The sequence below is a fragment of the Copidosoma floridanum genome, unplaced genomic scaffold (genome assembly GCF_036245765.1).
Source record: "Copidosoma floridanum isolate Cflo_tuat_1 unplaced genomic scaffold, Cflo_Japanese_pri ptg000001l, whole genome shotgun sequence".
Lineage (NCBI taxonomy): Eukaryota > Metazoa > Arthropoda > Insecta > Hymenoptera > Encyrtidae > Copidosoma > Copidosoma floridanum.
The window spans coordinates 7,364,055-7,391,460 of record NW_028321878.1 but is presented as its reverse complement, the minus strand read 5'-3'; the positions used below and the strand labels follow the sequence as shown (position 1 = coordinate 7,391,460).

Here is a 27,406-nt window from a genome sequence, read left to right as displayed (position 1 = left end):
CGAAAACCGAGGAGCTTCAAATATCTCTTGAAAAATTCCATGGGGGACTCCTTGCGGCACAAAAAAAAATAAAAAAAACAAAGCTCCCAAGACCAACACACAGTGCCTAAGTATCCGGGGGAGGAGTTTAAAATCCAGGTTGCGTCACGCGCGCGACCCGAGCTTTTCAAGGAGCTAACAATAAGGCTCGGAGAGCGGAGTCCACAGTGAAAAGAAGAGAAAAGACAGTTGGTAGCGAAGGAAAAAAAAAAAGACAGGCTCTGTGAAAACGAGGGGCGGAAGGGGGAAAAGATCGAGGAGGCGATCGCGGAGGTGGCAGTGCTCTAATACCTCTGGGGCTCGTGACGAGCCTCGCGAAGCGCGAAAAGTTCAAAGCTCATTTTTAAAAAGCCACCGGGAGGATATGAACGACGTGCTTTGCCCCGAGTTGCGGATTGATGTTCGCGGGGATGGGATCTGGAGAAGCTGGGGCCCCAAATCGGCCTCGTTATTTATGCTGGGTGGCGCCGCTGTTGTTCCAAGTGCCGCCGTCGATCCTCCCCGAGCTGTCTCGTTAACGGCTCTTACTCTGGTTGTTTTGAGAAATCATCGATTCGACCTAACGAGATTTGCTTTGTACAAAAGTATACGGAATAAAAGGATGCAATTTTTCATCAATATTTTTATTTTCAAATCGTTCTTTGATTAGATCCACACGACTTTTAGGAAGAAAAAGTACCCTCCATACGCTATCACCATCCCTCTCTACCAACAAAATGGATACGGCTCTATGCTCCTGTCACGGCTGTCTGTGGTTAAAAGGCCAATAATGTATCAAATGCTGCCGGGGGGTGTCTATCAAAGGACACGGGGAGAAGGAGCATTTATTCGCCAAAGTGCGTCGTCGCCAGAGCAATTAGAGATAAGCGATGGGTCTAACGCGGCGTATGTACGTGGGTGGATGAAAAACGCAAGCTGGAACCAGCAGAGGGTACCTATACCTAGGAAAAATCTTTGGGGGTGAAAAATCGCGGATCGTATATTTTGCTTTGAGTAATGAAAGATATTACTGTTTTAGTGGGGGGCAGGGAAAAGGATTTTTATGTTAACACGCGTAAAATGTATTTCAGATGGACGCGGTGTAAGAATAATGACGATAGAATACCTCGCGATTCTGTAAATAATCGGAAGGGAGTTTCTTAAAATGTCTCTTTTGAATCCCCTACAACGGAGCCATCGTCGGTTACTCAGTCTCCAATAAATATTTCAAAGGAAGAGCATCGATATCCTTTCCCCTTTGCGAAAAAAAAACCACAAAGACCGAGTACGATTGAATTCCAGAGAAAGAATTCTCGGCGCGTAATAAAATTCATCACGCGTCCACGAGACTGGACGCTCGGAGTCCTCAGGTAAACATAATCCCCGACCCAATATATCCTTGATTGGGCGAGCCTACGAGGAACACGTGTACGTGTGTTTGAAAAATTTCAATCACGCATATATACCTACGATTCGGTGAGACAGTACGAGTAGGTTACGTCCATACATACTCGAGTATACAATTGAGTTAACAGAGTGGCCTGTGTATTTAAAAGTTTTGATAAAAAGTCTGAAATTATGTGAATTCAAATGGCCTGAAACGTGTGCAGCCCCCCTAGGATCAAACATGTTGAAGAAAAAAAAAAAAAAAAAAAAAAAAAAGAAGTAAAAATCCATAATCCCAGGCATCGCGACTTCGCTTCAGGTATGGCAAACTAGTTTACGCTCGCATGCCGGCAATAAGTGCACATAAACCGCCCGAACGTCGTTCCCGTATGCCGGCCATTAGCTCGCGTACCGTAACTAACCGAAGCACGCAGTGCACGCAACAGCATATTATACCGCCCGGCCTGCGTGAAAAGGAGAAGGCGATTCCAGCGCGCGCACTGCATTAGAGCGGTATACGTGGTGTTCCCCCGCGAAAACTCGGCTTTTGGATCCCAAAAGTGTACAATACAACAACGGGGTGCAGGGCTTTGTGTGAGCACGAGTATGGGCAGTTTCTATTATGCGGATGCCCGTGGGGCGGGAAATCAAAGATTCAGCTCGGGAGGGTCGTTAAGTGGACAAAGTGGGTCTTGTGTCGGGCACAGGAAATGAGAGATTTTTTTTTTTTTTTCATCTTTTTGGAACACGGTGCATGTTGTACTGCTGGAAATTTTCTTTTGTCGAAAAACAGGGGGAAGATGTGATGTTTTTACTAAACTCGAGCAGTGTAAACATAGTTTTTATAAATATTCCGTCATTTATCCTAAAATTAAGAAGGAGGAAAAATTGTAATTTGGATCAAACGAGAGGCTTGGCTCTCTAAAAGTTAGCAAAAATCATCACGAGCCTTTGAAAATCTTGGCAGTCATCGCGAAATTTTCAAGACTTTCGACGACTTCTAAGTTTTTCAAGTCCTTTCAACACTTTTCAAGTTCTAGAGACTTGGGAATTTTCATCGGGACTTTGAAGTGCACCCGCTCCATGACAAAACGAAAACCGAAATAATTAGTCCACAAAAAACCATCGCGAGTCGAGGAAAGGCGTGCGAAAAAGGATAAAGAGACAATGAGAAGGGCTTCCCGCATTAGCAAGTAAAAACGAAGCGTCCAGCAGTTTTTCCTCGCTTACACGCGAAACAAAATGCAGATAGGCACTCGTGTCGGCGAGAAGAAAATTAACCCCACAGCTCTAATCTTACTGCAAGTGACAATGCACCTCTCGCGGTAACTAGATGCTGCGGGACGAGGGAAAGTGCCGGGAACGGAGGGGAGCGTGTTACCTCGCTGTTGCGCGAAATAACAAGCGATTCGGCGAGCGTGTGCGGATGACAGAGGACGAGCTATGCAGATCTACTCGAGGGTACAATTGTACAGAAAGGACGGAACGATGCGATTTCGAGTGGAAATAAGTGCACCCTTTTTTTCGTGAATATCATCGACTCCCGCGTTTTGGTATATGGATTTTCTATCTTTGTCAGTTTTCTGGGTGGCCTTTTTCTCTCGAAAATGTCGAAAGGTGTACCAATTGTAATTTTTCGTTTTAATAACTACGGGTAAGAATCCCCACGTTGTACAATGAAAGCGTGTTGCAAGTTTGAAAACTTTAGAGTTTCGTTTCCGTCCAACACTGACAACTTATTACTTTTATATTATGCGTAGGAAAGTTATTTTTAATACTGTCAAAGTTTTCGAGCAAAATACTCTGAAGCGTTTGAAATTAAAATTTGAAATCTATGCCTCTCACTAAAATCCTAAGTAGGTACCCAATTTAAAAACTCATGGATTTATAAAAGATTTTAACAGTGATTTTAATGAACCCATTTTTTAGATACACTTTTATCGATACCATAGTAGTGCAGCTTTCAAATTTCAAATATAAAGCGCGTTGTTAAAAAAACAAAGCAAATATTTCCAGAAAACGAAAAATGTTTGCAAGTTGAAAAAAAATCCATACATTCCGATGAATATCGACGATTGTGGGTATATATACACAGGTAGGTACATTTGCATTTGCAGACGAAAACGAATATCCCTGCGAACGAAGGGTTTTAATCAAAGGTAAAAAGTACGCGTGAGCTTTATTTTTATTTTTTTTATTTTTTTTTTTTTCACTTCAAACGAAGGATCAAATAAGGTTGTACCACTGTAAACGATTGAATGAAACGTTCTTAGATCGAGTATCGTTTCGCTGCAGGCAAAATTAAAAGCATTACCGTAAGGTCGGGAGGTAAATTTTCCGCAGGACTGAATAATACCGCAGGCTTCGGGAGCCAAAGCCTTTGTTCAATCACGAGGGATGACTCGAAGCGGAATTGAAACGTCACCGCAAAGACTTTACCGGAATAATAATAACTTGCCGGCTTACAGTCACCACAAAGCTCTCCCCGGTCCTACCCTTCTCGTGTCAATAGCTCTTACGCAACCATGGAATTTCGTACTATTATTAATTTTTTTTTTTTTTTTCCATTACTTTTGAACTATAAGTGTAGACCTGAAACATTATACCGTTAATTGAACACAGCATCATCACTCGCCAACGCCAGACTCCGAGAGAGACGTATACACAAGGGATACAGGGAACAAAGACGACCCTGCGTGCACATATTATGTCTTATACGAGCAGAGAGCACACACAGGAAGCTCATAAGCACGTGGACGCTCGTTTCGCCACATAAGTTGCACTTACCACTGGTCGTACGAGTATATGTAGACAACAGCTGTACGTACACGTGGAACACACCCAACCCTGCATTAGGTAAATACGCGCGTGCATCCCCTACAGCTACAAGCACTTCAGTTTTGTTTTCGCAATGTCGTGGGCATGTAAACACTCAGCACACATAGTGGTTAATGCACGGTAGCGTGGCAGTGGTTAAAGGAAACAACCCCGGGGTCTTTTGGTTTTACTGTGAAAAAATCTCGACGCATGACGAGGCACTGCGAGTACAGTGTGCAACGTGGTCAACGAATACTCTGGGAGGTATTGGAATTTTCGTAATGTGAAGTACGTCAAAAAGACGTTGATCTTCGTTCCTCGTCTTGTTTTTTTGTCCAACGAACTCATCTGTAGTCAAGGACCAGTCGAGCGTCGTTCAAAGGTATTTACAGACACACCGGAGGTCAAAGTATTTTCGTGAGGAGCTGCCGGCTTGCATAACTATTTGCCCTGTGCTGAGCGCTCGCGGCGGTACACGCGAAGAACGAGGGAGTTTGGCCTTTTGTTTCCCAGCTTTTCGATGTGGTGTACGTACACGGTACCCCGTGGAAGGATGGCTTACGATCGATTTTCCGAAGAATGGTTTTTAACGGGATCGGCTTGTTCCTCGGTTCGTTTTCCTCGATTGAGAAGTCGACGTTTTTTCACTTCAATTGGTGTTTGAGGTTTTTTTTTTTTTGTTTAGCATATTTTGTCGAGGAATTTAATTAGGTGTCTTGCATTGATGTTCTGCAACGACTGTACCTACATACTCCCATGATTTTAATAGGTTGATGTAAGCTCCATTTGGTCGGTAGGGGAAAATTTCACTGATTACTCAACTCCATTGGTCTTTCGGTAAATGTATTAATAACGAAAATTGTAAAGCTCGGTTTTTGACATGAAATGGTAGGTATTCAGTGATTCGTATCACAAATTACTATTACATCATGAAAAAAAAGGGGGGGAGGTCACGTTCATTCAACGATTTTCGTATTCAGTACCATAAGTAGTATTTTTTTTTACAAATTTTCCCAGCACGAAAAATCGATTGTCTTATGTTTTAACGTATACGTTTAAAGTATCTGTGCTCCATCAGTAATCAGTAGATGGGTTCACAACTTGGAGGGACACCGTTTTTTTTAAATACATCATTAACTTTGATAAAACATGTTAAACACATTACGAAACTAATTGGACATTCCAACGTGTCTGCTGCGCGGGTTTTGCAAATGTTTTTTGAAGAACTGCTGCAATTTATCAAAAGAAAAATAACGCCAAACTACAACGAAACGAGCCGCGATCTGTTGCTTCCGTTCTCCTCTGTGCTGAGGGAATAAAACAATACGGTGAGTTTTCATGGAGTTGTACGAGTCCCGAGGCTATTTTCACAAGACTGAGTTGAAAAAAAAAAAAAATACTTCTCTGACGAACAAGTTGACGTCAATTTAGGAGTCGTGAAAAATAAAGTGGAAATTACATTATTGGGACCTGAAAATTTTCAATTGCGACATAGTGTATGACATACGCACACATAAATTTGAGGGGTACAAAAGTATTTTGCCAGAAAATCCATGATAATCAAAGCACGTTAAATCGGACAAACGATGAATTTGGCAAAGCAATAGCAGGTATTTTTAATTCAAACAAGTACCAAATTTACGATACATTCCAGCTCAAACGCACGCGGCTCTGATTACATTCGAGATGGACTCGCGTCGATCAGAGCTGTGTGTTGTTCTCGTTGCAGAGGAAAACGTTCATTAGTTCAGTCAACATCGCGACGCGTGGATATCTTTTTTTTTTTTTTTCACTGCTATTATCATGATAATGTTGGATCGTTCTGCTCGAGTTTTTTCCGCGACCTCGACAGACACGCCACGCATCCAAACAAAAACAAAAAAACAACATTAAATCGAGGTCGGACGAGCGATGCGTCACTGTGCTCGAACTTTTACCCCTGGTATCGATGTTTATGTTTGCACCCCGCCTCGCAACCAAATAAGAAGGGAAAAAGAAGAAAATCGGGGACGACAACATAAAATTAACGAAGAAGCCGAGCATTAATTCAGCACTCGGTGCACCACGTATCTCCTCCATTTTTATTTTCTCGCTCAACGAGCGCACTTGTGTACTCAATTAAAATACATAGAACGAAAGTAGAGATAAAGGGGAGGAGGAGAGGCGCGAGTGACAACAACAGCGCGAACAATGTGGCGTTGCTTTTCTTCGCGACTAATGGGCCGGCGGGACTGAAAGAAAGAGGTCCGTTCTATTGTCCAGGGTTATAAATGGCGGTATATAGTGAGTGAACTGGCAGCTGGAGCGTAGACATCGGGGATTCGTCTTTCATCAGGTTGGCCGGCACGAGCTTTTCTCACCAGTTTTTTACGAGTATGCTTGCCACATTTATCTTAGCGATTTTTCTTTCATACTCTGGTGTGGGAGTACCCGAGTTGAGGAGAAACATTTTACCAAGCGTAGATCGAGAACAGTAATGGAAACATTTTTTCATCCACTCGAAGTGATACTCATTAGGTGTTGATGTTTTTTCGCTTCATTGCAGGTGGTACAGATTAATATTTGCTTCAAGTTTGTGTCATCGAAATGACAACCCATACCTCATCTGCTTGGAGCGTTTACGGATACACGTGTGCATACATTCGGATTTAGTGGCCCGCGCATCGCTGCAGATACATTGTCGTGGTTTAACGTGATTTCATGCGCCCCCCCGTCGCTTTGTGCGTCGAATCATTGTAATTTCGAATCTCATGCATAAAATATGATCTGATTTGCATAGGATGTTGTTCCAAAATTAACTAAAAACAAAGCCAAACTGGCCGTTGCTGCTAATCTTGTGTTTGTACCGTGTCTTTTGTGCGCTACGAAATACGACATGAAAAATCTGCGATTTTTTTTTTTTAAATGTGGTTTTATGGAAATTTAATTTGGCGCAGCGTCAAAGAAACATACGGTGGAGTGAATACGTTTGGCAACCAGAAAAAATAATGGCATTTGACAAATTAACGTTGTACCAAATTATTGCAATTAGTGCGAGCGAAATATTGTTTGCTTTTTTTTGTCGCAGAGGGGAGAACTTTCGAGTTTTGAGAAAAACAGGGCGGAAAATTAAAGCGTTTGTACAATAATTGTTTTCATAAAAATTTTTTATTTAAATATGCTAAAAAAAAGTGTTAAAAATAAAGATGTAAAATTGAAATATGTTCACTCATACCCTTACATGAAAAAAAAAAAAAATTTATTTAAAAAAGTATGTATAAATAAAAACACATTCATACTAACTTATTATTTTATTAAAATTTTGTTGAATGTGACAGAGTTTTAAGCTTAACGTTACTCTTAAATAAAGGACGCTATAGTTTTTAAAATCAAGGCAATAAATTCATGATGCACTTTTAAATTTATTTAATTGTATTAATTTTAATTATAAATTTTTTTAATTTATTTTATAAAAATCCTTGTAACTAAATCTCATAATGGGAAGCTCGTATTTATTACTAAGCAAGTATTTGTAGTTATTTCTAAAAAGCATTAATAAATAATTCGTTGTAAAAAAAATTTAAGATTCCGAAAAAATAAAGTAGCAAAAAAGGTTTGTTGAATCATTCATAATCTTTTGTAAAAACTCATAATAAAATACGCGTAACTTAAAACAAAGACGACTTGCCACTACTCCAGTTTCCCGTCTCCAAATACAAGTACGAGACATTCACCCATAATAAACGAACAAATCTCCCCAATCAATTCAAAGCAGCGAGAACGTATACACCCTAGCTATAATCACACAATCATCGCCGACACGATCGACCTGAATATTTCTTCATCCCCTCCCCTTGAACGAGACTTTCATTCGACCAGCAAGAAACTGTTTTCTCAAGACTCGCTCGCTATTAATTCCATCTAGCAACTTTCTCCATTTCCACCTTCTGTTTCTCCTCCCGACCTCCACTCATCCCCGCAAAAGCACAAAGCCAACACACGTAGCAAGCAAGAAAAACCAGGTCGTCCTTCCCCCCGCTATATCGCAGACTCGCGTTCTTTTTCCTCCCATATGGAGCGCGCATTGGGGGTACTATACTTTATTCCCTGCCTGGATATGATACGCACGAACCTGCTCGCGCTGAAATTCAGCAGCTCGGGTACGCTTTCGATCGATTCGGAGCAATAAATTACGCATTAAATAAAGAGACGAGCTCCCACTTCTGATTAGCAACGATACGTTGGCGTGAAGGAGGGGTGGATTGGTAGGGAGGGAGTGGGAGTGGACTTTTTTTTTTTCGTTGCGAGTTTTAAATTGGTTTTGCGGTTAAACGACCGCTGTGATTCGTAAAGTCACGGGTTTGTGTGCGCTCCTGTATCGATGAGTGTCGGGTATGTTAATTATGTTTGCACAGCCTATTAATGGACCGTGATTATGTTGCATGAATAATAATAATAATAATAATGTTACTCGGAGCACAATGGGGATGATGAATGTAAAACGTGCCTTTGGGGCATTGAACAGGCGTGGAAGTGGAAGAAGGATGAGATAGGAAAAAAATATATATATACATGGAAGTGTCTGTATCTGTATCCATCTAATGGTACGTAGTTTACTTTTGGAAACTATTTTTCTTATAAAAGTTGGTCACGCAGTGTCGTTGAATACTACTATTTTTCTCAACCACATGAGCAAACCCAGGCTTGGGTACAAATACTTTAGAAATGTTTTGAAAACATAATTTTCTGCTGAAAGTGTAATTCTTCATTTCACATATTTTCTTTTACTTTTTACTTATAGCGCAGTGCTTAAAAATTTTTTTTTTCTCCAAAATGAACGATATATGTTATTATACTTGGAAAAGAAAAACCAAGCAATTTTTAAAGAAAAAAAGTCTAAGTATTTTTAAAAGCGTTCAAGTATTTAATTTAAAATACTTTCAATTGAAATTTAATAAATGAAATGCATTTTCTCATCTGCCATGAAAAAATTTTTCTTACTATTGTATTAAAACGTACAAATACGTTTTAGCAAAAAGAATGCACTTTAAGCAGGAAAAAAGATTTTTTATAAAAATCCTTAAATAATTGTACCTAAGTTTATCCTAATCCTATAAAAAAGACTTTAATGTCCGAAAGCATATAATACTTATATAAATTACTTTAAACATATAGAGAAGTTAATATTTCTCGTTTTCAGGCATCCAAAAGAAAGTCATGGAGAAAGTCTAAAAAAATATATCTTAGAAAATAACATTTATCCTTACTCCTTTTTGAGTCCTTTTATTTCGCGAACACCCAAAAAACACCCGCAACACTTCAGTCACTGCGACACGCTGTTTGTACTATCGATTATTATCCTGCTAGCGTGTGATTTGATAGTTTGCAGGCGTAACGATAATCCGCGAAAATTATCGCGTTGGCGGAGTTGAAGAGCTTATAGTAGAGGAGAGGCTGAGCTGCTTTGGCTGGGAAAACAAACATTTTTATTTTCGAGAGCTACTCCAAAATTGGAGCAACACTTTGGTGATTAAAAAAAAAAAAAAAAAAAAACAGGCTTTATTAATTTTCCAGGGGCGTTAAAAAGCAGCTTCCACGCAGAGTCGATGAATCATAATGAAAAGTTGAGTGGAAAAAAAAAAGGAAAAATGGCGCGATAGGAAAAAGTTTCTCGAGCAATATCCGCGAAGCGACGAAAGCCACTCTCTTAAATAGGCCTTCCAACGCGGAGCTCAAGCGCTTTTGAATGTAGCGAAAAATGATTATCGCAAGCGACCGAAGATCGATCAATCGCAGGGGGAATCGTAGTTTGGACAAAAAAAAAATAAAGGAAAAAAAAAAAAAAAAAGATTAAAGCCGACGATCGAGTAGCCGGGACGAGCACCGCGACACGTAGGCATCAATTACGTCACGCGTCGCCGCTCGACATTTGCCGAGAACTGTCAGCCACAGACGTACGAGAAAAAAAAAACCCAATGCACGAAAGAAATCCTCTGCAGGCACCACAGGACAAAAAAAAAAAAAAAAAAACCAGCTAGCCAATTTCTCGCTCGAGAACGACAAATTTCATCATCGTCAACGTGCAGTGCAGCTGCGCGGGACGACACGAGGCGAGAAATATGAGCTTCTTCCTCCCGAAAGGAGTCAATGCGTGTGTAATATAATACACAGAGCGAAGAAAGGCTCAATCGCGCGAAACCGGAAGTCAACCAGCTCGGGATTCAATAAGATGTACCATGCGTCTCGAGGGAGTTTGTGACTGCTGCGACGGCTGTCTTGGATCACATAATATATTATGCGCGTCCGTGGAAACTCACCGAAAGTATTGAATGCAAGTTGCTGGGATCAAAGGAAAAGCTGTTTTTTACCGGTGCTTGACGTCAACGCTTCGCTCGACTCTTTTGCGAGTGCATATACGACCTCTTTGGATTTATATGCCATATTCAAGGTTCAAAGATTGCATTTGGAAATTATATGCGGATGAAGGAGAGATTTTTAATGAAATCATATAAATTTGCGAGAGTTGGTTTGTTTTGTTAGCACACGAATGGTCATTGTTTCGATTTTACCGATTCCTCGGCATCGAAGTTCCTTATATTCTTAGACAATAAATTCATCAAAAATAACTAATGATTCCAAAACTTACGTGGTAAAGTCGAAGAATAACAACCAAATGTTTAAAAAAGACTCACCTGAAACAGAAAACAAAGGACTAATTAGTTGAAAAATTTTCATATCGTACAATTGTTATAATGTATTTGATGTAAAAATAATTATCATGTTATGTTGATTAATTAAAAGTATTAATTTAAAAGAATTAAGCGCAGTAACAATAATGTTCTTGTTGTATCATACGAGATCATTCCAGCTGCTTTTCCTAATTTTCCATGTAATCCTGTTGTTTCTCAAATACCTTGTCTGTTATTTAGCCTTCAATTACACTTCGAAGTTTTTAAAATACGAATCAAAGTCACAGTCACTAAATCAAAAGGCACTCCAACACTAAGAAACCGCATGTAGCATCTTCTTGGGAAGGAAAGGGGGAGTCATCCTAAGGACTCAGCGAAATATCCCGCGAAGGGAAAAAGGCTGCCGTTGAATAAAGAGAGAGAGAGAGAGGAGGGGACGTATACGCCTACTTTGGCTGGGCCAGAAAGCGCAGACGAGCGTCTCCTTCCTGTTCTCGAGAGCGGGCTCTCGGGTAATATCGATGAAAGCTCGAACAGCAAGAAAGAGTGCTCTCTTTTCCTCGGCCGTGTAGGTGTGAAATCGACTGGCGACGACGAATGAAGGAGGTATATAAGCAGAGGTGACAAAAGTGCTCTTGGAGCCCCAAAGCTCGGGGTTACACACTGCGCGGGAAAAATCGATCCTACGTAAGGCGACGATTCGAGAGAGAGAGAGAGAGATTTTTCGTTCCTGCGTGTTTGGCTCGTAAGCTCGCAAAATTCGAGGGATGAGTGGGGTAAGCATGGAATGCTCGTCTCGTGGCTTTCGCCGATGTTTTTGAGTCCTCGGGTTGCGTGCTCGACGGGAGATTGGTGCGAGTTTGCGGCCGAGCTTTACCTCATGAGTGTGGGAGCGATGATTTGATTTGAGCAAGTACGAGGGGGAGATTTGACAAATTTAATAGTCTTTGTCAAAGTTTACACGGAAAATCGATTTTATCAAATAATGTTTGGTGACACGTGAGATTGATGAGGTGGAAATGGTCCGTTGGGAATTTAAAGATTTGTATTCTGCACGATTTGTGGTTCAATGCTGCGATAAAATCGTTGGAAGACAAGGTACCAGTCGAGGGTCCAAAGTCTTATTTAATTTTCGTTACGTCCCTGGACAGGATGTTGGAACAAGATTTATTGGGAGGTTACAAAATGATGCCCCTTTTGAACATTGTTGAGGCAAAAAAATGTTTTGGACACTTTAAAGACGATTGTAATCAAATTTTCACGATTGTTTCGTCTATTACTGCCATGCTAGTAATGCTATAAAATTTGGTGAGCTAACTTGTACGGTGTTAATTTAATTTCATGACTTCCACGACATGAGCTTAACAATTATTGTACGGTATTTCACAATACTAGAAAAATATTTTTAGTTTAAGCAATATTCTTCATGTATTTACAGAACATCCAAGCTCCAAGCAATAAAGTACTTATTTTCAGTTATTTGAAGCTTGAAATTTATACAATTGCTTTTTCCCTTCATCCTCGTAAATCCTCCGAGTATCTATAAAGTGAAAAAGCTTCGGAGTTGTGCTAAAATAAATTTTTTTTTTCCATCTGGTCGAATAATAAAATTGCAGCAAGCGCTTTTTCCTGTATTTTTTTTTTTTAACTTTGCATAACTAGCTGAAATGTTTATAATGTGTAATAAAAAAGAACAATACGTCTCTATTTTAGATATCATGACCTACAAATTTACAAATATAAGAGCCAAGTAATGACATTAAAACTGATTTAAAGACTTTACAGCCCACGATGAGACTAATTTATGAAAAACGCTATCTTTTCATCGTCTTTGTAATTATTTAGCCATCTAATTTATGTAACCACTGTCGACACTCTAGTAACAATGGTACGCTTTTAATATTAAAAATAAAATACTCAAATGATAATTGTCATGTTTTTTGGCAATAGAAACATAAATACACAAATTCCGGACAAAACGCGCCAAACAAATCAATTGCGGTGTTTGTTAACGCTGCACACAATCAACAAATCGTCACGAATCGATCGCACTCCTACGGTATATGAACGCAAAATGTAAAGCTGCAGTAATGCAATTATGGAGAATCGAAGGGCAAATGATTCGATAAACAACATGAAATGCCTCCAATGTTGCAAATGATAATTTGAGTGGGGCAAACGGAAGGGGAGTTCCCTGAACTGTGTATCAATAAACTTCGTGAATGCCATGCAAGGATCAATCAATCGAAACAATCTATATGAGAGATTGTAGCACACGTATAAAGAATCGATTACTTTCTATATTACTACGTAACAGGAGCTTTGGGAGCATAAAATCTGTTGGTGCTTTGTACGAAATTTAAAAGTTCATTTGAGCTTATATGTATAGTTGGAAAATAGGATCAATCGAGAGATTTATTTTCATCGATAAATTAGAATTGAAAGAAAAAAAATAAAAACAAAAATAAATAAATAAAACAAAGTACACTGTAATTTGGTAGAGACAAAGCACAGGTGTCATGTTTTACGAGGGCAGGGCCGGCAAATAGATTTATTGGAGGGTACATTGAGATACTTTCGACCTTACGGTGCGATTGCACTGATATTGGGTTACGCCTGCGTTGTTAGCGCGCGATGTTGGTCGTTAGTATATATACGTGTGCTATCTATTGGTAAACTGTTACTTATAGCGGGCATTGATGCAATTGTCGAGGAAGGATAAAAACAATTTTTGACCGATAGGTATTTTGAGTTTTTACACTTTTTTATTTAAAAAAAATTGATATGCTTGATGTCATCCAACATCACCATTGATTTACTCGTTACAAAATGTTTCAAGTAAACAAAATTACAATGCCTCTGTAAATTAAAAAAAAAAAAAAAAAAAAACTTTTTCATCGATTCGATTCATTTTATTTTTTGTCACATCTTCACAGAAAAATATCATCTGAATGTCATTTACGAACAAATGGAAAAGATATCGAGTTCCCCTCTAAAGCGAGGATATACTTAAAATGTCAGACAGCGAAAATTTTTGTAAGGCTCAAAAAAAAGCTTACAAACACAGAAAGGCGCACTTTAGGACAAGCCAAAGATACCAGGCGATAAAAGCTCAGAGGAGAAAAGTATATACCAAAAAAAAGGCACAAACCCTTATCTCCGTTCCTACTTGACCAGCAGGGCTCTTCTCGTAGCAACCTTTAACTGTGGCTTTTTATATCCCTTCCTTAATTGCAAGCTCGCGGACCCGATCCCACCGAGAAACGAGAGTCAAGGAATCGTTAGAGCCCAAGAGAGGCCTCGGCGAGTAAGAAGCAGCGGCGAGGAAGAAACCGGGCCAAGTCCAGCGTGTATACCACGTCTGGGCCTATTATTATTATTATTTTCTTCCTTTGTCTCTTTTCGTCCGCCGTCTGATAAAACATAACAAGTGATGTATATATATCTCGGGAAAAGGGCTGGGCATTGTTGGCCTGGGGGTTTTAACGGGGCCGGGGTGCTTAATTGCAGGCACTTTTTTCGCGCGGCCGAAACGACGTCCTGGTAATTAGCAAGGGGATAAAAAGCCCGCCGACTCGTTACGACTCTTCTATGTGTTGTTGCGTTGTTTATGCTAAGCAGTCAAGCGTGGCTTTCCTTTTATGGTTGGTTGCGATTCCCGCGGCGGAGCAGCTACGATAGTGTTTTTGGAACGAGGTTTGTTCAATGTGATGTAGGTTGGAACGGTGGTCCTTTCAATACTTATTACGAGGTTCACTTTCGCATCGACTGGGTGACAGCAAGTGTATTTTTTTTTTGTACAAAAATATACCATGTTTAGGTGTGAATTTTCCTCAGCAAAAGAGCCACACTTTGCAGAGTGAGACCTCGTTAAAGTATACACAATAATGGTGACAAGAAGTAAACTGTACAGCCTTTTTTTCGAAATCCTGTTAATTTTCTTACTCAACCAGCGAGCAACTCGCGACTTTCTCCGAAAACAAGTTCTCCTCGGCTAACCAAAGAGAAGCCCTCGCTTGGCCTGGATAACAAAAAAAAAAAAAAAAAAAAAAAAAAAGCCAATCGATACATCGGAAAAGAAAGGAAAAAGTAGAGGCAGAATCGAGCGACGAAAACTTTTTTCACCGACAAAACCAGAAAATTTCCACCCTTTGGACTTGGCGCGAACCAGCCACCCGATAAAAACTCCTCGAAAGCCATTTCAAAGTTTATTGCACCCGACGAGAATTAAATCGCCGCACATACGTGCTGACCAACTGATCACTTCCTGCTGGATACTTCAACTGGGGAAAAAACATATTTATGCACGACCCACGAGCTGTGGAGCTCTTTCACGGTACGTTTACCTTTTTTACACTGCTCAGAAAGAGCGGAGGGGGAGAAGGTTCGCCTCTTTGTTTTTGAAGCTCGAGAGGGGAGTCGTACTCGGAATTACAAGTGCAGGGTAGCTTCCCTCGGCTCCCAATAGCTGCAGTGGACGAGACCTTTGAGAACAATTGGAGATGACGTACATGCACGGGCACAGAGAGTCGGAAGAAAGAGCACGAGTGTTTACGCGCAGGAGATAACGTGCAGGTGCTCGTCTCCATACACAGATACTGTGTATATGTATTGTGGATACACAGAGTGGATACGTTGTTTAATTTAACTGCGAATCGAATTGATATTTCTTTTGGGGATGTGTCGACAAAACAATAGGTGCTCTATGGGATTCAAAATGAGATTTTCAACCGAATCTTGACTTTTACTCTTGGGAATAGGGGACAAAATCTATTGGGAATATCTTTACATGCTGGTAAAAGAAAAAAAAAAAAAAAAAAAAACAAATCGAAACAGCCTTTTCTTATTTTCTTAGGATTATTTGTAGTTATCTGGAAAAGGTGAAAAGAAAAAGAAAGCCCGATGCTTTCCCAAGTAAATTGCACGCACGTTTCAAATGACAGCGGCCAGAGAAAAAAAATCACACGAAATTCTCGTTCACTCGAAAACTCGTCGGCGTGGTCGTATGCATAATAGCCGCTGATAAGTCGTTTTACAGCCGCGGTAAAAAGGCTAGCCCCTCTAATACAGAGAGAGGGCCATCATCTCGGGCGTGATAATCCCGGGAGAACAAAGGCAAACATAACGTTTTGGGCTCTAATGGTCGGTGATAAATTAAACGCGTGGCCGTGGTCTGAAAACATGCAAATACGGGCGAGGAAAAGGATCGTCGGCTTTTTGAGGGAGGATGTCTCCTTGAGCGTTGCTGAGCGTTGGCCGCTTCGCTCGAAATTTAAATGAGACGGGGCGAAATGAGCTGCCCAAGACCTGTGGGACACGTTAATGGAAAAGAGGGTATTTTTCTTTGTGTCTATGTGTATTGCACGAATGGCAGAGGTCAGCTTACAAAAATCCCAAGTTGAATAATACAGGGGAAAAAAAATAAAATAAGCCGAGGAGCCTACTCTGAAGTAAACACACGTTTCCCGTGTATTTTGAGTAGTTGAAACTTGATCTGAAACCAAAACTGCTACATCACGTTACATTTTCTTTCTTTTTTTTTTAACGAGAAAAATATGTCTATCAGCAGAAATGCTTTTACTCTAGTGGTCAATTACTACATAGTGAGTTTCTCTACAAATAAACGTAATAAAATTTGACACGATGGAGAAATTTGAACATCAGTTTCTTATAACTATTGAAAAGTTAAAAAAAAACAAGAATGGTATTACATCTCATTATTACCAACATTTCGCAAGTTTAACTAGTTTGTTAATCAAATGGATTCTAAAAAAGGGTCCCAGTTTTAAGTATTTTTATATTGTAAAATTTTCCAAGCAAAATTCATTTCTAGAAAAATTGTAGATAATATACCATGTGATGGTTAATTTTTCTTGCGTCCACGCGATGTCCAAATACACGATGTTTATTTGTCGTTCTGTTTCTTCAACAATAGCTATTACTCGTTATAATATTTATAAGTTGTTTTATACAAATATGTTGTTTTGTTAGGAGGTTATTTTCAAAAAGAAGTCTTCGGCAACCAGCGTTAACGCGCGTGTTCATTATTTGACGATTATCGTTATCTCCTTAGTAAAAGCTACGGACACGTAAATTCTATCCACACATTGGATTGAAATAGCATACGTGGACTTGTAGTGCAAGAGTCCATCCGTTTGGAACGTATAACTTGTATACTGTAGTTTTGTTTTCTTGTTCATAAACGTTTTTGTAAACAGTATATAATTTTGTTTTTTTTTTACTTCAAGTGATTCGAAACACGTGAATGTCTTAGATGATTTTTGGTATCTTTTGGATTTTTCAATAAACGCAATCAACGTCGAGAAAATCAGACGACTGAATGATCGTATAATCCAACCATCTTAAATTTGAGAACGAGAGGGTAAGTTTCCTTTCATGTTCTCATGTACAGTTCAAAAATAAAATACCTAAAGACGTTTAAAAAGCATCCAAAAAATAATTCACTTAACTCATGTTTTTTTTTTTTTTTTTAAGCGAAAATTCGTCAAACCACAAGGTCAAGCATAACAACGAAGCCACTACCAAACCCAAAGCTTCTACAACACAATGAACAAAAAAGTGATACACAACGAGTTGTACAGTCACACTTGCGATAGGTGCGAAAAACATTTCGAGACTTTTCGTGATCTCACGAAGCACAAACGTACTCACAGCACTGGCAACAAGAAGCCTTTCCGCTGCAATTTTTGCTCGGAAGCTTATCTCCGTATAAACGATCTGAATTCGCATGTTCATGCCCGGCATACCTTCGAGTGCGTCGCCTGTGAAGAATCATTTTACTCCATGAAAGATTTTTCCGTGCACATGGACAATGACCATTTGTCAAGGTCCTCGAGACCTTTGATTCAGAACAACAATTTTGTTCTAAACAAACCGCCTACCACTACTCATTCCGATTGAACGTACCATGAAATTTTACCCTCCGATCTAACGAGGCATCAAGACGATATTCACAAGTATTTAGTTATCACCTTGTGAAGAAATTCCGAGGATTCTATTTTTGATAGTCACTTTGTCGTTATCCACACGAAACATTGTAGAGCTGATAACATTTATCAACTACTAATTTGACAATAAACTTAATATAAAAAGTGTTTTACGTGCAGGCTATAACGTTCCATACAGTGTAACAAATTTAAAATATTTTAATGTGATGTTGTTATAAATAGATAAAAGTTTATGATTGTAATTCAAAAGTTGCATCACAACAATTATCATTCTGTAATGCTTAGCAATAAATACATGGTTTTAGTAGTCTGAAAGAGTTTTGAAAAGTTTATTTAACTGATTGTATGGGTACACTTCACCATTGCCTAAAAAAAAAAAAATAACTTACCGAAACACAGATAAAACCCTTTTGTTTTTACATTTCTGTATGACATGATAGAAGTGCAATTTTTTGATACCTCCGTTAAAATCGTCATAAGGTTAAACAGAACTTCTTCGAATTTATTGGATAGACCATTTCACTGTTCTTAAATATATGTATTTTTTTTTAATTTCATCCCTAATCTATCCAACATAGTATGGACGAAAAATTCAAACACCCCTGCGGTACTCACTTGAATCGTACTATTTAACTTACTATTTACTCGTGAAATAAAATTGAAGCAAAATACAATCAATCCTAAAGGCTGTGAAATAAGAAAATCAGAGACGATACGTCTCTGTGCCGTAGTTAGCGAAAAGTGGGGTAAAGAAAAAAGGCGGAACGAGGTGTTGGAGTGGTAAAAAGGGCCAACGAAAAAAAAAGAAAGAATCTCGCCAAAGGAGAGAAGAAGAGCTTTGGGCTTTTTTCCTCGAAGAAGAGCGTACACAGCCGAGCGCTCGTGGACTCGCAATGACATCGGGAATACAAAATACGGCCTGCACACGCGTCGAATGCTCTCTTTTTTTCCCTGTACTCCTCAAGTGGAAAAAAGGCTTTCGGGATGATGGCACCCGTACATAGTGGTCGGGGAAAATATTCCATGCACCTTTACAGCGAGACGCACGCACGCTAGACCGCAAATGTGTTTGTTCTGCTCTACTCTTGACTCTTATTGCATCCTTTTTCCAGTGTATGCGGAAGAGCTTCTTGGCTCGCTCGAAAGTGTTGGACTCTGGGTGAAAAAAAAGCACTTGGCCCCAAAGAGTGAATTCCGATGGATTTCGCATCGCCGAGTAAATTGAGATGAATTCGGTTCCGCTGATAGCGCGGTTACTTTTTTTTTTTTTTTTTTTTTTTTTGGGGTGTGTACGTCGGTAAAACCGAGCTAGGAAAGTGTGGATCAACAATGATCGATGGATACGCGGGAGAAATCAGCTGTAAAAGGCTATACGAATGCCACAATTTTACAAAATAAAAAGCTTTTAATGTTTCGTTGATTTTTAAAGTTGTTGAAACGTTGTACCGATCGCTCGCTTGAACCACTCACTATTTTACTGTTTTCCGTACTGGCGACTTTTCATTTTTATGGTCGTTCGGCTTGAAAATCGATTGCCGAGCGCTCGTGGCATCGACGATTAAAAAGCTTTTGCAGTCCATAAAATTTTCTGTTACCTTGTTATTTAATTTGCGTCTGGTCGACGATAAAGGTCTTGTTCACTTTTATTAAACAAAGATTTTGTGACGTTTCCTTTTTTTTAAGGTTTGAAAATTTACGAGTAATAAAAATATTTAATTCATTGATATAAATAAAGAGTTAACACGATTTTTATTGTTGATGTACCGCATAGAAATTTTTGTATAAAAAAAAAAAAAAAAAAAAAGTATGTAAGAAAACAAGAAGAAAAAGAATATTCTGGTAATCAGCTATATCCATCTTTTTTTCTCTTTTATTATAATCTACGTGTGAACAGGCAATATCAAAGCTAAATGGAGCGAAATTGCAGTAGAAAGAGGATCTCCATGCTCGTCTCAAGTGTAATTTTACTTTTTTTTTCTCTCTCTTTAATATCCTTTCCTTTTACTTTTCTCCTTTATCCTGTCAAAGAACATCTCAAGGAGCTCTTTTAAAGGAGCACTAGTTCATCTTTTTACTTGAAAAACGAAACTAGCAAAAATAAATTGCAACACTTTAGGTAAATATTTTCTTTTATTAGATATTGAAAAAGGTTTATTATTTTAGTACAAACATGTAATGCTTCGTACAAAAATTTTATCCAACAAAGGATTATGCCTCAATGAAACTTACAAGTTGATATTAATAAAATTATTTCGCTGTACAAAAAAAAAAAAAAAAATCAGGCTAAAAAACAAACAGTACACTTCTCGTTTACTATACTTCAAAATAGCACCAAGATGCATGGTTCTGATAGCGAGTTAAAAGCGACTCGATCGTACGATACCATCATCTTAATAATAACTTAAAGTTGTATACAATATGTTTTTAAAATTTCGTATTGGTTTTTAAAGTCTGTAAAAGGTTACCCTTACTAAAGTACATTACTATGCAGTGAGTGGGTACATATACAGATTTAACAAGCACATGTACATATAGCGTAGTACTGCAGTGACTTTCTAGTCCCACAGCGCCGAATATCGGAAAACCATTTGACGATTTGTCGAAAGGAGAATATACAGGATGTACGACAAGGTAAAGCTCGTCGAATTTGTAATTTTTTTTTCCTGAAAATCTCATTTTTTTAGGAAAAGGAATAGGGTGTGGCAAGACTCGCAAAGGTCATATGGTAATGATCACTGTAAGGTTCTTATAAAAAATTGAAACTTATATCTCTCGATTTTTTAAAGTACTTGTTACCTTTTTTTCGTTTTTACAAGGTGCAATGAAGAAAAATAATTCTATATTCTAGTGGATTTTTTTCCAGGATACTGTATAAGGCATTATATTTTTGTAATCAAGAAAGTTGTAGCAAAAATTCTAATTAGAGATGTAGCTAAAAACAAGCCTCCCAACAGACTTATTAGCGTTTTTATTTTCAACCAACTTATGTACGCACGTTAGTTTTCAAAAAAAAATCTTTTGAAGCAAACTCAAGAGAGCAATGAAAAAAGAGCATTTTGAAAAATAGAAAAATTTTTTAAAACGAAGGGAAGGGCACAGCTCGTGGTCCCCAGTGGTACGGAGAGTTGAGAATTTCCCTCGGGACACCTTAATTGCGCCAATCTTTCGGAATCGCTAATCTGCACTCGTCAGCCTCTTGAAGCGTAAACAGCCGAGGTTTGTTCACTTGCCAACGACGTTTCATTTTTTTCAACGAAAAAAATCCTATGCATAAATGCACTCGATGATTTTTTGCCGGCAGGATGGGGCCAAAATTAGAATCGAAGTTAGATTGTGAATTTTCTAGAAAAATCGATTGACTCTTGAGCTAAAACCAAGAGAAAGGGAGGATATGATGAAAGAAAAAAAAAGTCAACACAAGAAACACGAGTGGCTTGGAGTAAACGCGCACTTCTTCAGAAATGCACCTCTTACTCGTGACTCGCGCACAAGCCTTTTGCTTCGCTATATTTTATCCTCGTTATGCTTCGGAACTTCTTTCATATCCTCTTTTTATTCCTATTCCAAAGAGAAGCGCTTTTGCAAAGAAAAACTTATTTGAAAAGACGCGAGGCATTAATTTGCCCTAGAAGGTAGCAATTAACGTTAGGTGAAGAGCAGTTTGTAAAGTAGAGTACAGAGATCTTGCGAATCTTGGGAAATGCAAAAAACCTGGATGGTTAATTAATTGATTGGAGCTTTTAAAAAAATAATTTTGAACCATTTAATGATTCTTGGATTTATTTGGGCAAGCAAGATTTTAAATAAATATCCGAGCACTTTAGCACGCGATGAAAACCAAAATATTTTCAAGTCGTACGAAATTGACTTGATTATTTTTTAATGAAGAGAGATAAAACGAAGTTAATACAGATTGTCATAAAAGCGTCAAATTTTAAATCATTTAATAGTAAAAAATCGCATGTAAATAATTGTGAGTGTTGATTTTCTATTACAAATCGAAATCGACTATATATTGGATGTAAATTTTCATACTTCGTATCTCATTAAAACTTTTTCTTGTATAAAACCCCAGCAAAACATGAGATGCTCCCAGCTTGATCAGATGTAAATTCAAGCAACGCTTAGAGAAACGAATACGCAAAAAAGCTGTTCATTAATTTTTACTACTCTTAATCATCTCAAGGGACAAAAAGCATCTCAAAGGAAAAATAGAAAAAGTCTCGCAGGAGCGAAAACTTTGAAAAAAACAACACTCCAAAGGAGTTTGTATCCAGTGATGTAAGCTCAAACGGCGTTAACTAAATGACGAAACCATCAGCATAAGAGGTCAAGAAGGAGCGAGGGTATCGAGAAACTTTTCCTCTTCGCGCTCGCGTCTTTCGATTAAAAACTTTGAGCTTGAAAATTGAGAGATAACATCGCCGTGGCGCGTACAAACAGCTCTTGACTCGAAAACTGTACGCAGTGAAAAGTTAAAGCTCGGGCTCATTAACAATCTCGTCACACCTTGGAGAAACACCTCGAAAGAAGGAGTCAAAAACTTTGCTCGTCCTAACTCATCTGAACTTCCTGCGGAACAAAAATGGGAGATAAGCGATACTCTAGTGACACTGTGTTTTTTCTACATGTTGATATAACGAGGAGTCGAGGTACGAGCATTCGAGAACAATAGGAGCGTCACGTAATTATCATCGGCTTTGTTCGGTGCGAGGGAAAGTTCATTTTATCTGTACGAGGCGTCAAAGTGTACGCGATTAGTCGAGATATGATGTATAAATGACCAATTTTTAGTTAAAACTTGAAACACATTTATTAAAATGATTATGAAATCTTCAGTAAAGAAAACACTTGAGGTGATTCTTTGAATTCATGCTGCTTTATTTTGGAAGGATCGATAAGACAACGAATTGTTCATGTTTGATAACCATGTTCTGAGAAAGAAAAGTGTTTATTGCTTAAAAAAGGGGGAACTACATTTTCTGGGTGACGTAACCGTTCAAGTTACAAAAAAAAAAAAAAAAAAAAAAACTACTTTTCTTTCATATCACTGCATGGACGTTATTTACTCAATCACCGCATTCACGCGGTTCTAAAAGAAGGCCACATGAATCCGTAGGACCACTTTGATAACGCTACAGCACTGGAACGGTGATCAATCAATATTGTGTACCCTGTTTTCGTGGCTCAAGAGAGCGCGAGTATCGTTGAAAGCTTCTTGGCACAAATCACAGGAAAACGAGTGCTGGTAACGCTCGTGCGCGATAAGATCGCTAACCCGAAAATGCGGCAGTGAGCACTTGAGGCAGCGGTGGCAGTGATCGGTGATTATGTGCTCCACGAGGATACCCTGGCGGCTGAAGGTCGTCGAACAGATGGAACAGTAGAAGGCGTGCACGACGCGTTTGTGCCTCGCGAGATCGGCGCTGTGGACGAAGGTCCGGGAACACGCGGTGCAGCGGAAACACTCGTCGTCTGTGTGGGTGCGTACGTGGACCTTGTAGAGGCTGGGATCGCCGAAAACCTCGTGGCACGAGCCTAAACTGTCATTTTCGCTCGAGTCCGTCGATGATATGTCATCTAGCTCCATGGCGGTGGATTCACCGCTATCGTTGCCGTTCATGTTACCGACGTTGGTTTCTTGAGGTGGTGACAATCGTTTCTCTGGGATTTAGGTGCGAGGATGTCTTTTTTGGATAGCCCTTTTGCTGTTGACAAAAACATTAGACGATTTTAGCTATTTTGTTTCGGAGGTACGTCATAGCTTTCTTCGAAAATTGTAGGCACTAGCATTTTATTGAGGAAACTATGTTTAAATATTTCCATTGACCATCGCAAGTAAGGCATATTATCGTGAAGCCAATAAAGAATTACAACTAAAATTGATCCGTCACAATTGTATGAGTACAGAGAAGAATAAAACTTACCGTTCCGTCTCTAGGTCTTCAACTATAGGTACTCGTTATTGTATGCCAACACTTTGAGTATCTGATTTTTTTGTTATACCAATTGTGCCTTTGATTATTTGGTTAATGTATAAATTGAACAGCAAAGTACAACAGTTATTATTTTTCCACGTGCCACTGGATTTGAAAGAACAGATACACATACCACCACAAAAACCTCGAGCCAACACGGAATGTCGACTATTGCTCAGGTATGTGAAGTAAGAAAAACAACCGTAACGTATTCGTATAGTTGAACGGCTAGAAAGCGAATGCATGTGTAAAGACTATTTTCATATCGATGAGCTACGAAAAGTGAGATAGTGTAAATGATATACTAATGAGTGTTTGCTTCACGTGTAAAATTAACAAGCATTCAAGCAGCTGTGGTTAACACATCAACACAATGAAGCACCAGGTTTAAGTATACAGTGTACAACTACATAGAGTAAAAATACACAGGCATACATAAATGTTGTAAAATAATTTTAAATGCTAGAGTGAGTTCGGTTTGCGCGATACCATGGGCTAAAACAAAACAATAAGCAAAACAAAACGAGATAGAAGTAAAAACTTATTTATACAAATTATAAAATGAATTCTATCTTTTATAACTTGAAAATTCGAGTTAATAAGTTTAGACGCCAAGTTACTCGTACGTATATGAAACGGTTTCGAGAAGAAAATTTGTGGTATTTGGATTTATGAAGGCTATCATAAAGAATTTCAACAACACACTACTGAAAGTCTTACTTCCTAGGATATTTAAGCGGTTAACGACTTTGATTGCGCTCAGGTGATGTTTATGATACTAAAACGTTAATGATATTACTCGCAGTGCACTGCCTGTTCGCGGTTATTAAATCAACACCAGGAAGTAAAAGGAGATTGTGAAATTTTCCATTATTTCTCAGGGCCTTTTTTTTAATAAGGATATCTTAGACGCGGTTACGCTGGCCAGCTCAGTCTAACGGACGGATTTTCATGGACTATAATTTGACGAGATTAATTACGCCGCAAGGTGTTTAACGTAGAGGTAGAGATTATTACTTTTTGCCATGAGATATTTTTTCTTTATACCTCGACTGAGGTATAAAATAATATAACAGATGTTAAGTTGTGAAAAAAAGTTGAATACACATACAAGAACACAATAATTCCTTTAGCCTCATCTGATTATTTACCTGTTGGATGCGATCACAATTTTCAGATACATTGTTTAAACTACATGTACCGTTTACTGCATTCTGAGATTTGGTTGCAACATTAAAATAATATTCTATACAACTTTTTTATTATCACTGAGCTTGAATACTTAAGTGCCACGTTGATGGTAAAAATTTTTCACTCAAATAACCCTGATAAATGTAAATTTAGTGTACCTAAGGAATAAAATCAATCGCCTAATTTGAATAAAACCGGGAGAACAGTGCTCTATATTTCAGTGGACTATCCGGATATTGATCACCGGAAGAAAGTGAGGGGGAAACGAGAAACTTGCTTTTAAAGTTTAGGAGATAAGTTGATTTGGCGCTTTCACGTTAATCGAGTCGGAGGGGCAAGGGAGGGGCGGGGACAATTATCTCTTAATCGAGGGGTTTATCGGAAACTCCAACTGAGACTCTAATTTTTATATCGCGATCACTTGGCTGTCTGGTTAAATTAGCGAGCGACCAAAGCATCACTTCCGACTATCGGAGACAAAAGTAATGTCGGAGAAAATTCCAACGAAATTCCAATTTTCATCGATTCCTCTTTCAATGCCTCATCCTTACTCTGTCTCGGAATGAATTATTCATTAAAAGTTTCAGTAAAATTTTATTGGGTATACAATCATTAACTTCGATTTAGCATGTGTCACCTTTATTTTGTATGAAATTATACGCGTGATTTACGTTGAAATAAACAAGTTTTTTTTTTTTTATGCTGTACACAGAAGAAGAAAAAAATCCTGAATTATCGCAAAATTCTATACCAAAGAATAAAAAAAAGTTTCAGACACGAAATTTACAGTACTTGGGGGAGAGATGAAATAATAACAACCACCATATACCTATCCCATAAATTCACGAACCAGCGGTAAATTAAATATCACTTAGTTCCACTCACCCAGAGTTTAAATTAGATTTTTTTTTTTCACCGGAGAGATAACACTTCCTATTTTCACAAGCACACCTATATAGAGGACTCGAAACGCGAGTGCCGGAGCGCGAAAATTCAGTACGGAAGGGATGCCGCGGCTGCTGAAATGTGTGCTTGTATTAGGTTGGAGCGAAAGGACGGGGCGAAGCAGTAGCATGCATATTCATGCGCAAAGCGGGAATAATTTAATTTTCGCAACAGTACATCGGTAACGAGAGCAATTACTTGGCTGCTGCTCGCGAAAACGTCTTATCGGACTGAGAAAAAAAAGGTGTGGATGAGGAAGAAGCAAAACTCGTTTTTCATTGAAATCGCGTAAAAGGCTATTACCATTGATTGCTCGTACGATATGAGAGGATGAGACATATTTTTCAACATCTCAATGACATTTTTCAAATATATTTTTAATGCACACTAAATGTGTGCGATCTTTCGGGGTAAATCGTAACTTTAAAATGATTCAATTGAGATTTATTAGCATATGTATTTTAATTTTAATTTTCTTCAAATAAAAGCACACTAATAATGATTTAAAAAAAAAAAAAGAAAAAAGTTACATGTTTTTTCCTTTGTTCCTAGTAATACTTTCAGGGCAAAATAAGTCGAAGCAAACAGAGCTACAAATTCAAGCGTACGCAGTTTGAGCGGTCAGTTTCCCTTTCCCCATCATTCTCGTCGATAGACAACAGCTGTGGAAAAAAAAAAAAGAAAAAAAAACAACAGTGAACCTAAAACTCTTTGTTTACCGAGCTAACTCCACGCAACTGCGCGCCCTGGGTAAACACGTTGCATTATTTTTGCACCAACTGTGCCAGCGTAGCTTCCCTTTATCTCTGCACGTGTTCGATCGCGTACACTGACCAATGGCAAGTTTGTGTAAATAGAAAATACTGACTGTGCAGATATACATACCATTTTAGGGGCAAACGCTCTTTTTTCGGTATTGCTGTTCTTTGCATCATCATCAAACGTTTCTAGCATCATTATTATTATTTTTAGTATTATTACAGCAGAATCTGTTCGGTTTTTACACTCAAAAGAAGTCAGAATGTTATTAGAAATAAACTGTTACCGATGAACCTAAATACAAATGATTGAACTACTGATGAGTCTAAAAACTACAGTTTTAATCAGCATTTGGTATTGTAAGTCGTCATAATTAACATTGACATAAATCGAGAGATTAACTCAATGTACGAAATCTAGAAAAAGCAGTAATTACTTCTTTGGAAGAAATAATTTCCTACCTAACGCGTGTGAGGCGAAAGTGAATATACCAGGGCTGCTGAAAGCTTTTCTCTGAAAAAACACGAGATGGATTTCTTTTCATTCGAAAGAAACTTTAATGAAAATCGTATACTTCATACATCCATTAGTGAATAGATGACTGGATGATACAAGTCTTTTGTGATAAAAAAAAAAACTTTTTTTTGGTTGCATTTAATTAATACATTCGAGACGT

General features: G+C 38.5%; 2 protein-coding genes across 2 annotated transcripts in view; both read right to left on the bottom strand.

Moving 5' to 3' along the window:
• Positions 1 to 27,406, bottom strand: part of LOC106643682 (midasin) — a 114,692-nt gene that overhangs the window by 67,348 nt on the left and 19,938 nt on the right. The window lies entirely within an intron of this gene.
• On the bottom strand, positions 22,895 to 24,059 carry LOC149376009 (uncharacterized). The gene is made up of 2 exons (XM_089594680.1): positions 23,785 to 24,059; positions 22,895 to 23,565 (listed from the first exon to the last, which is right to left on the bottom strand). The coding sequence occupies exon 2, from the start codon at positions 23,478 to 23,480 to the stop codon at positions 23,013 to 23,015; it is 468 nt and encodes a 155-aa protein (XP_089450806.1). The 5' UTR covers positions 23,481 to 23,565; positions 23,785 to 24,059; the 3' UTR covers positions 22,895 to 23,012.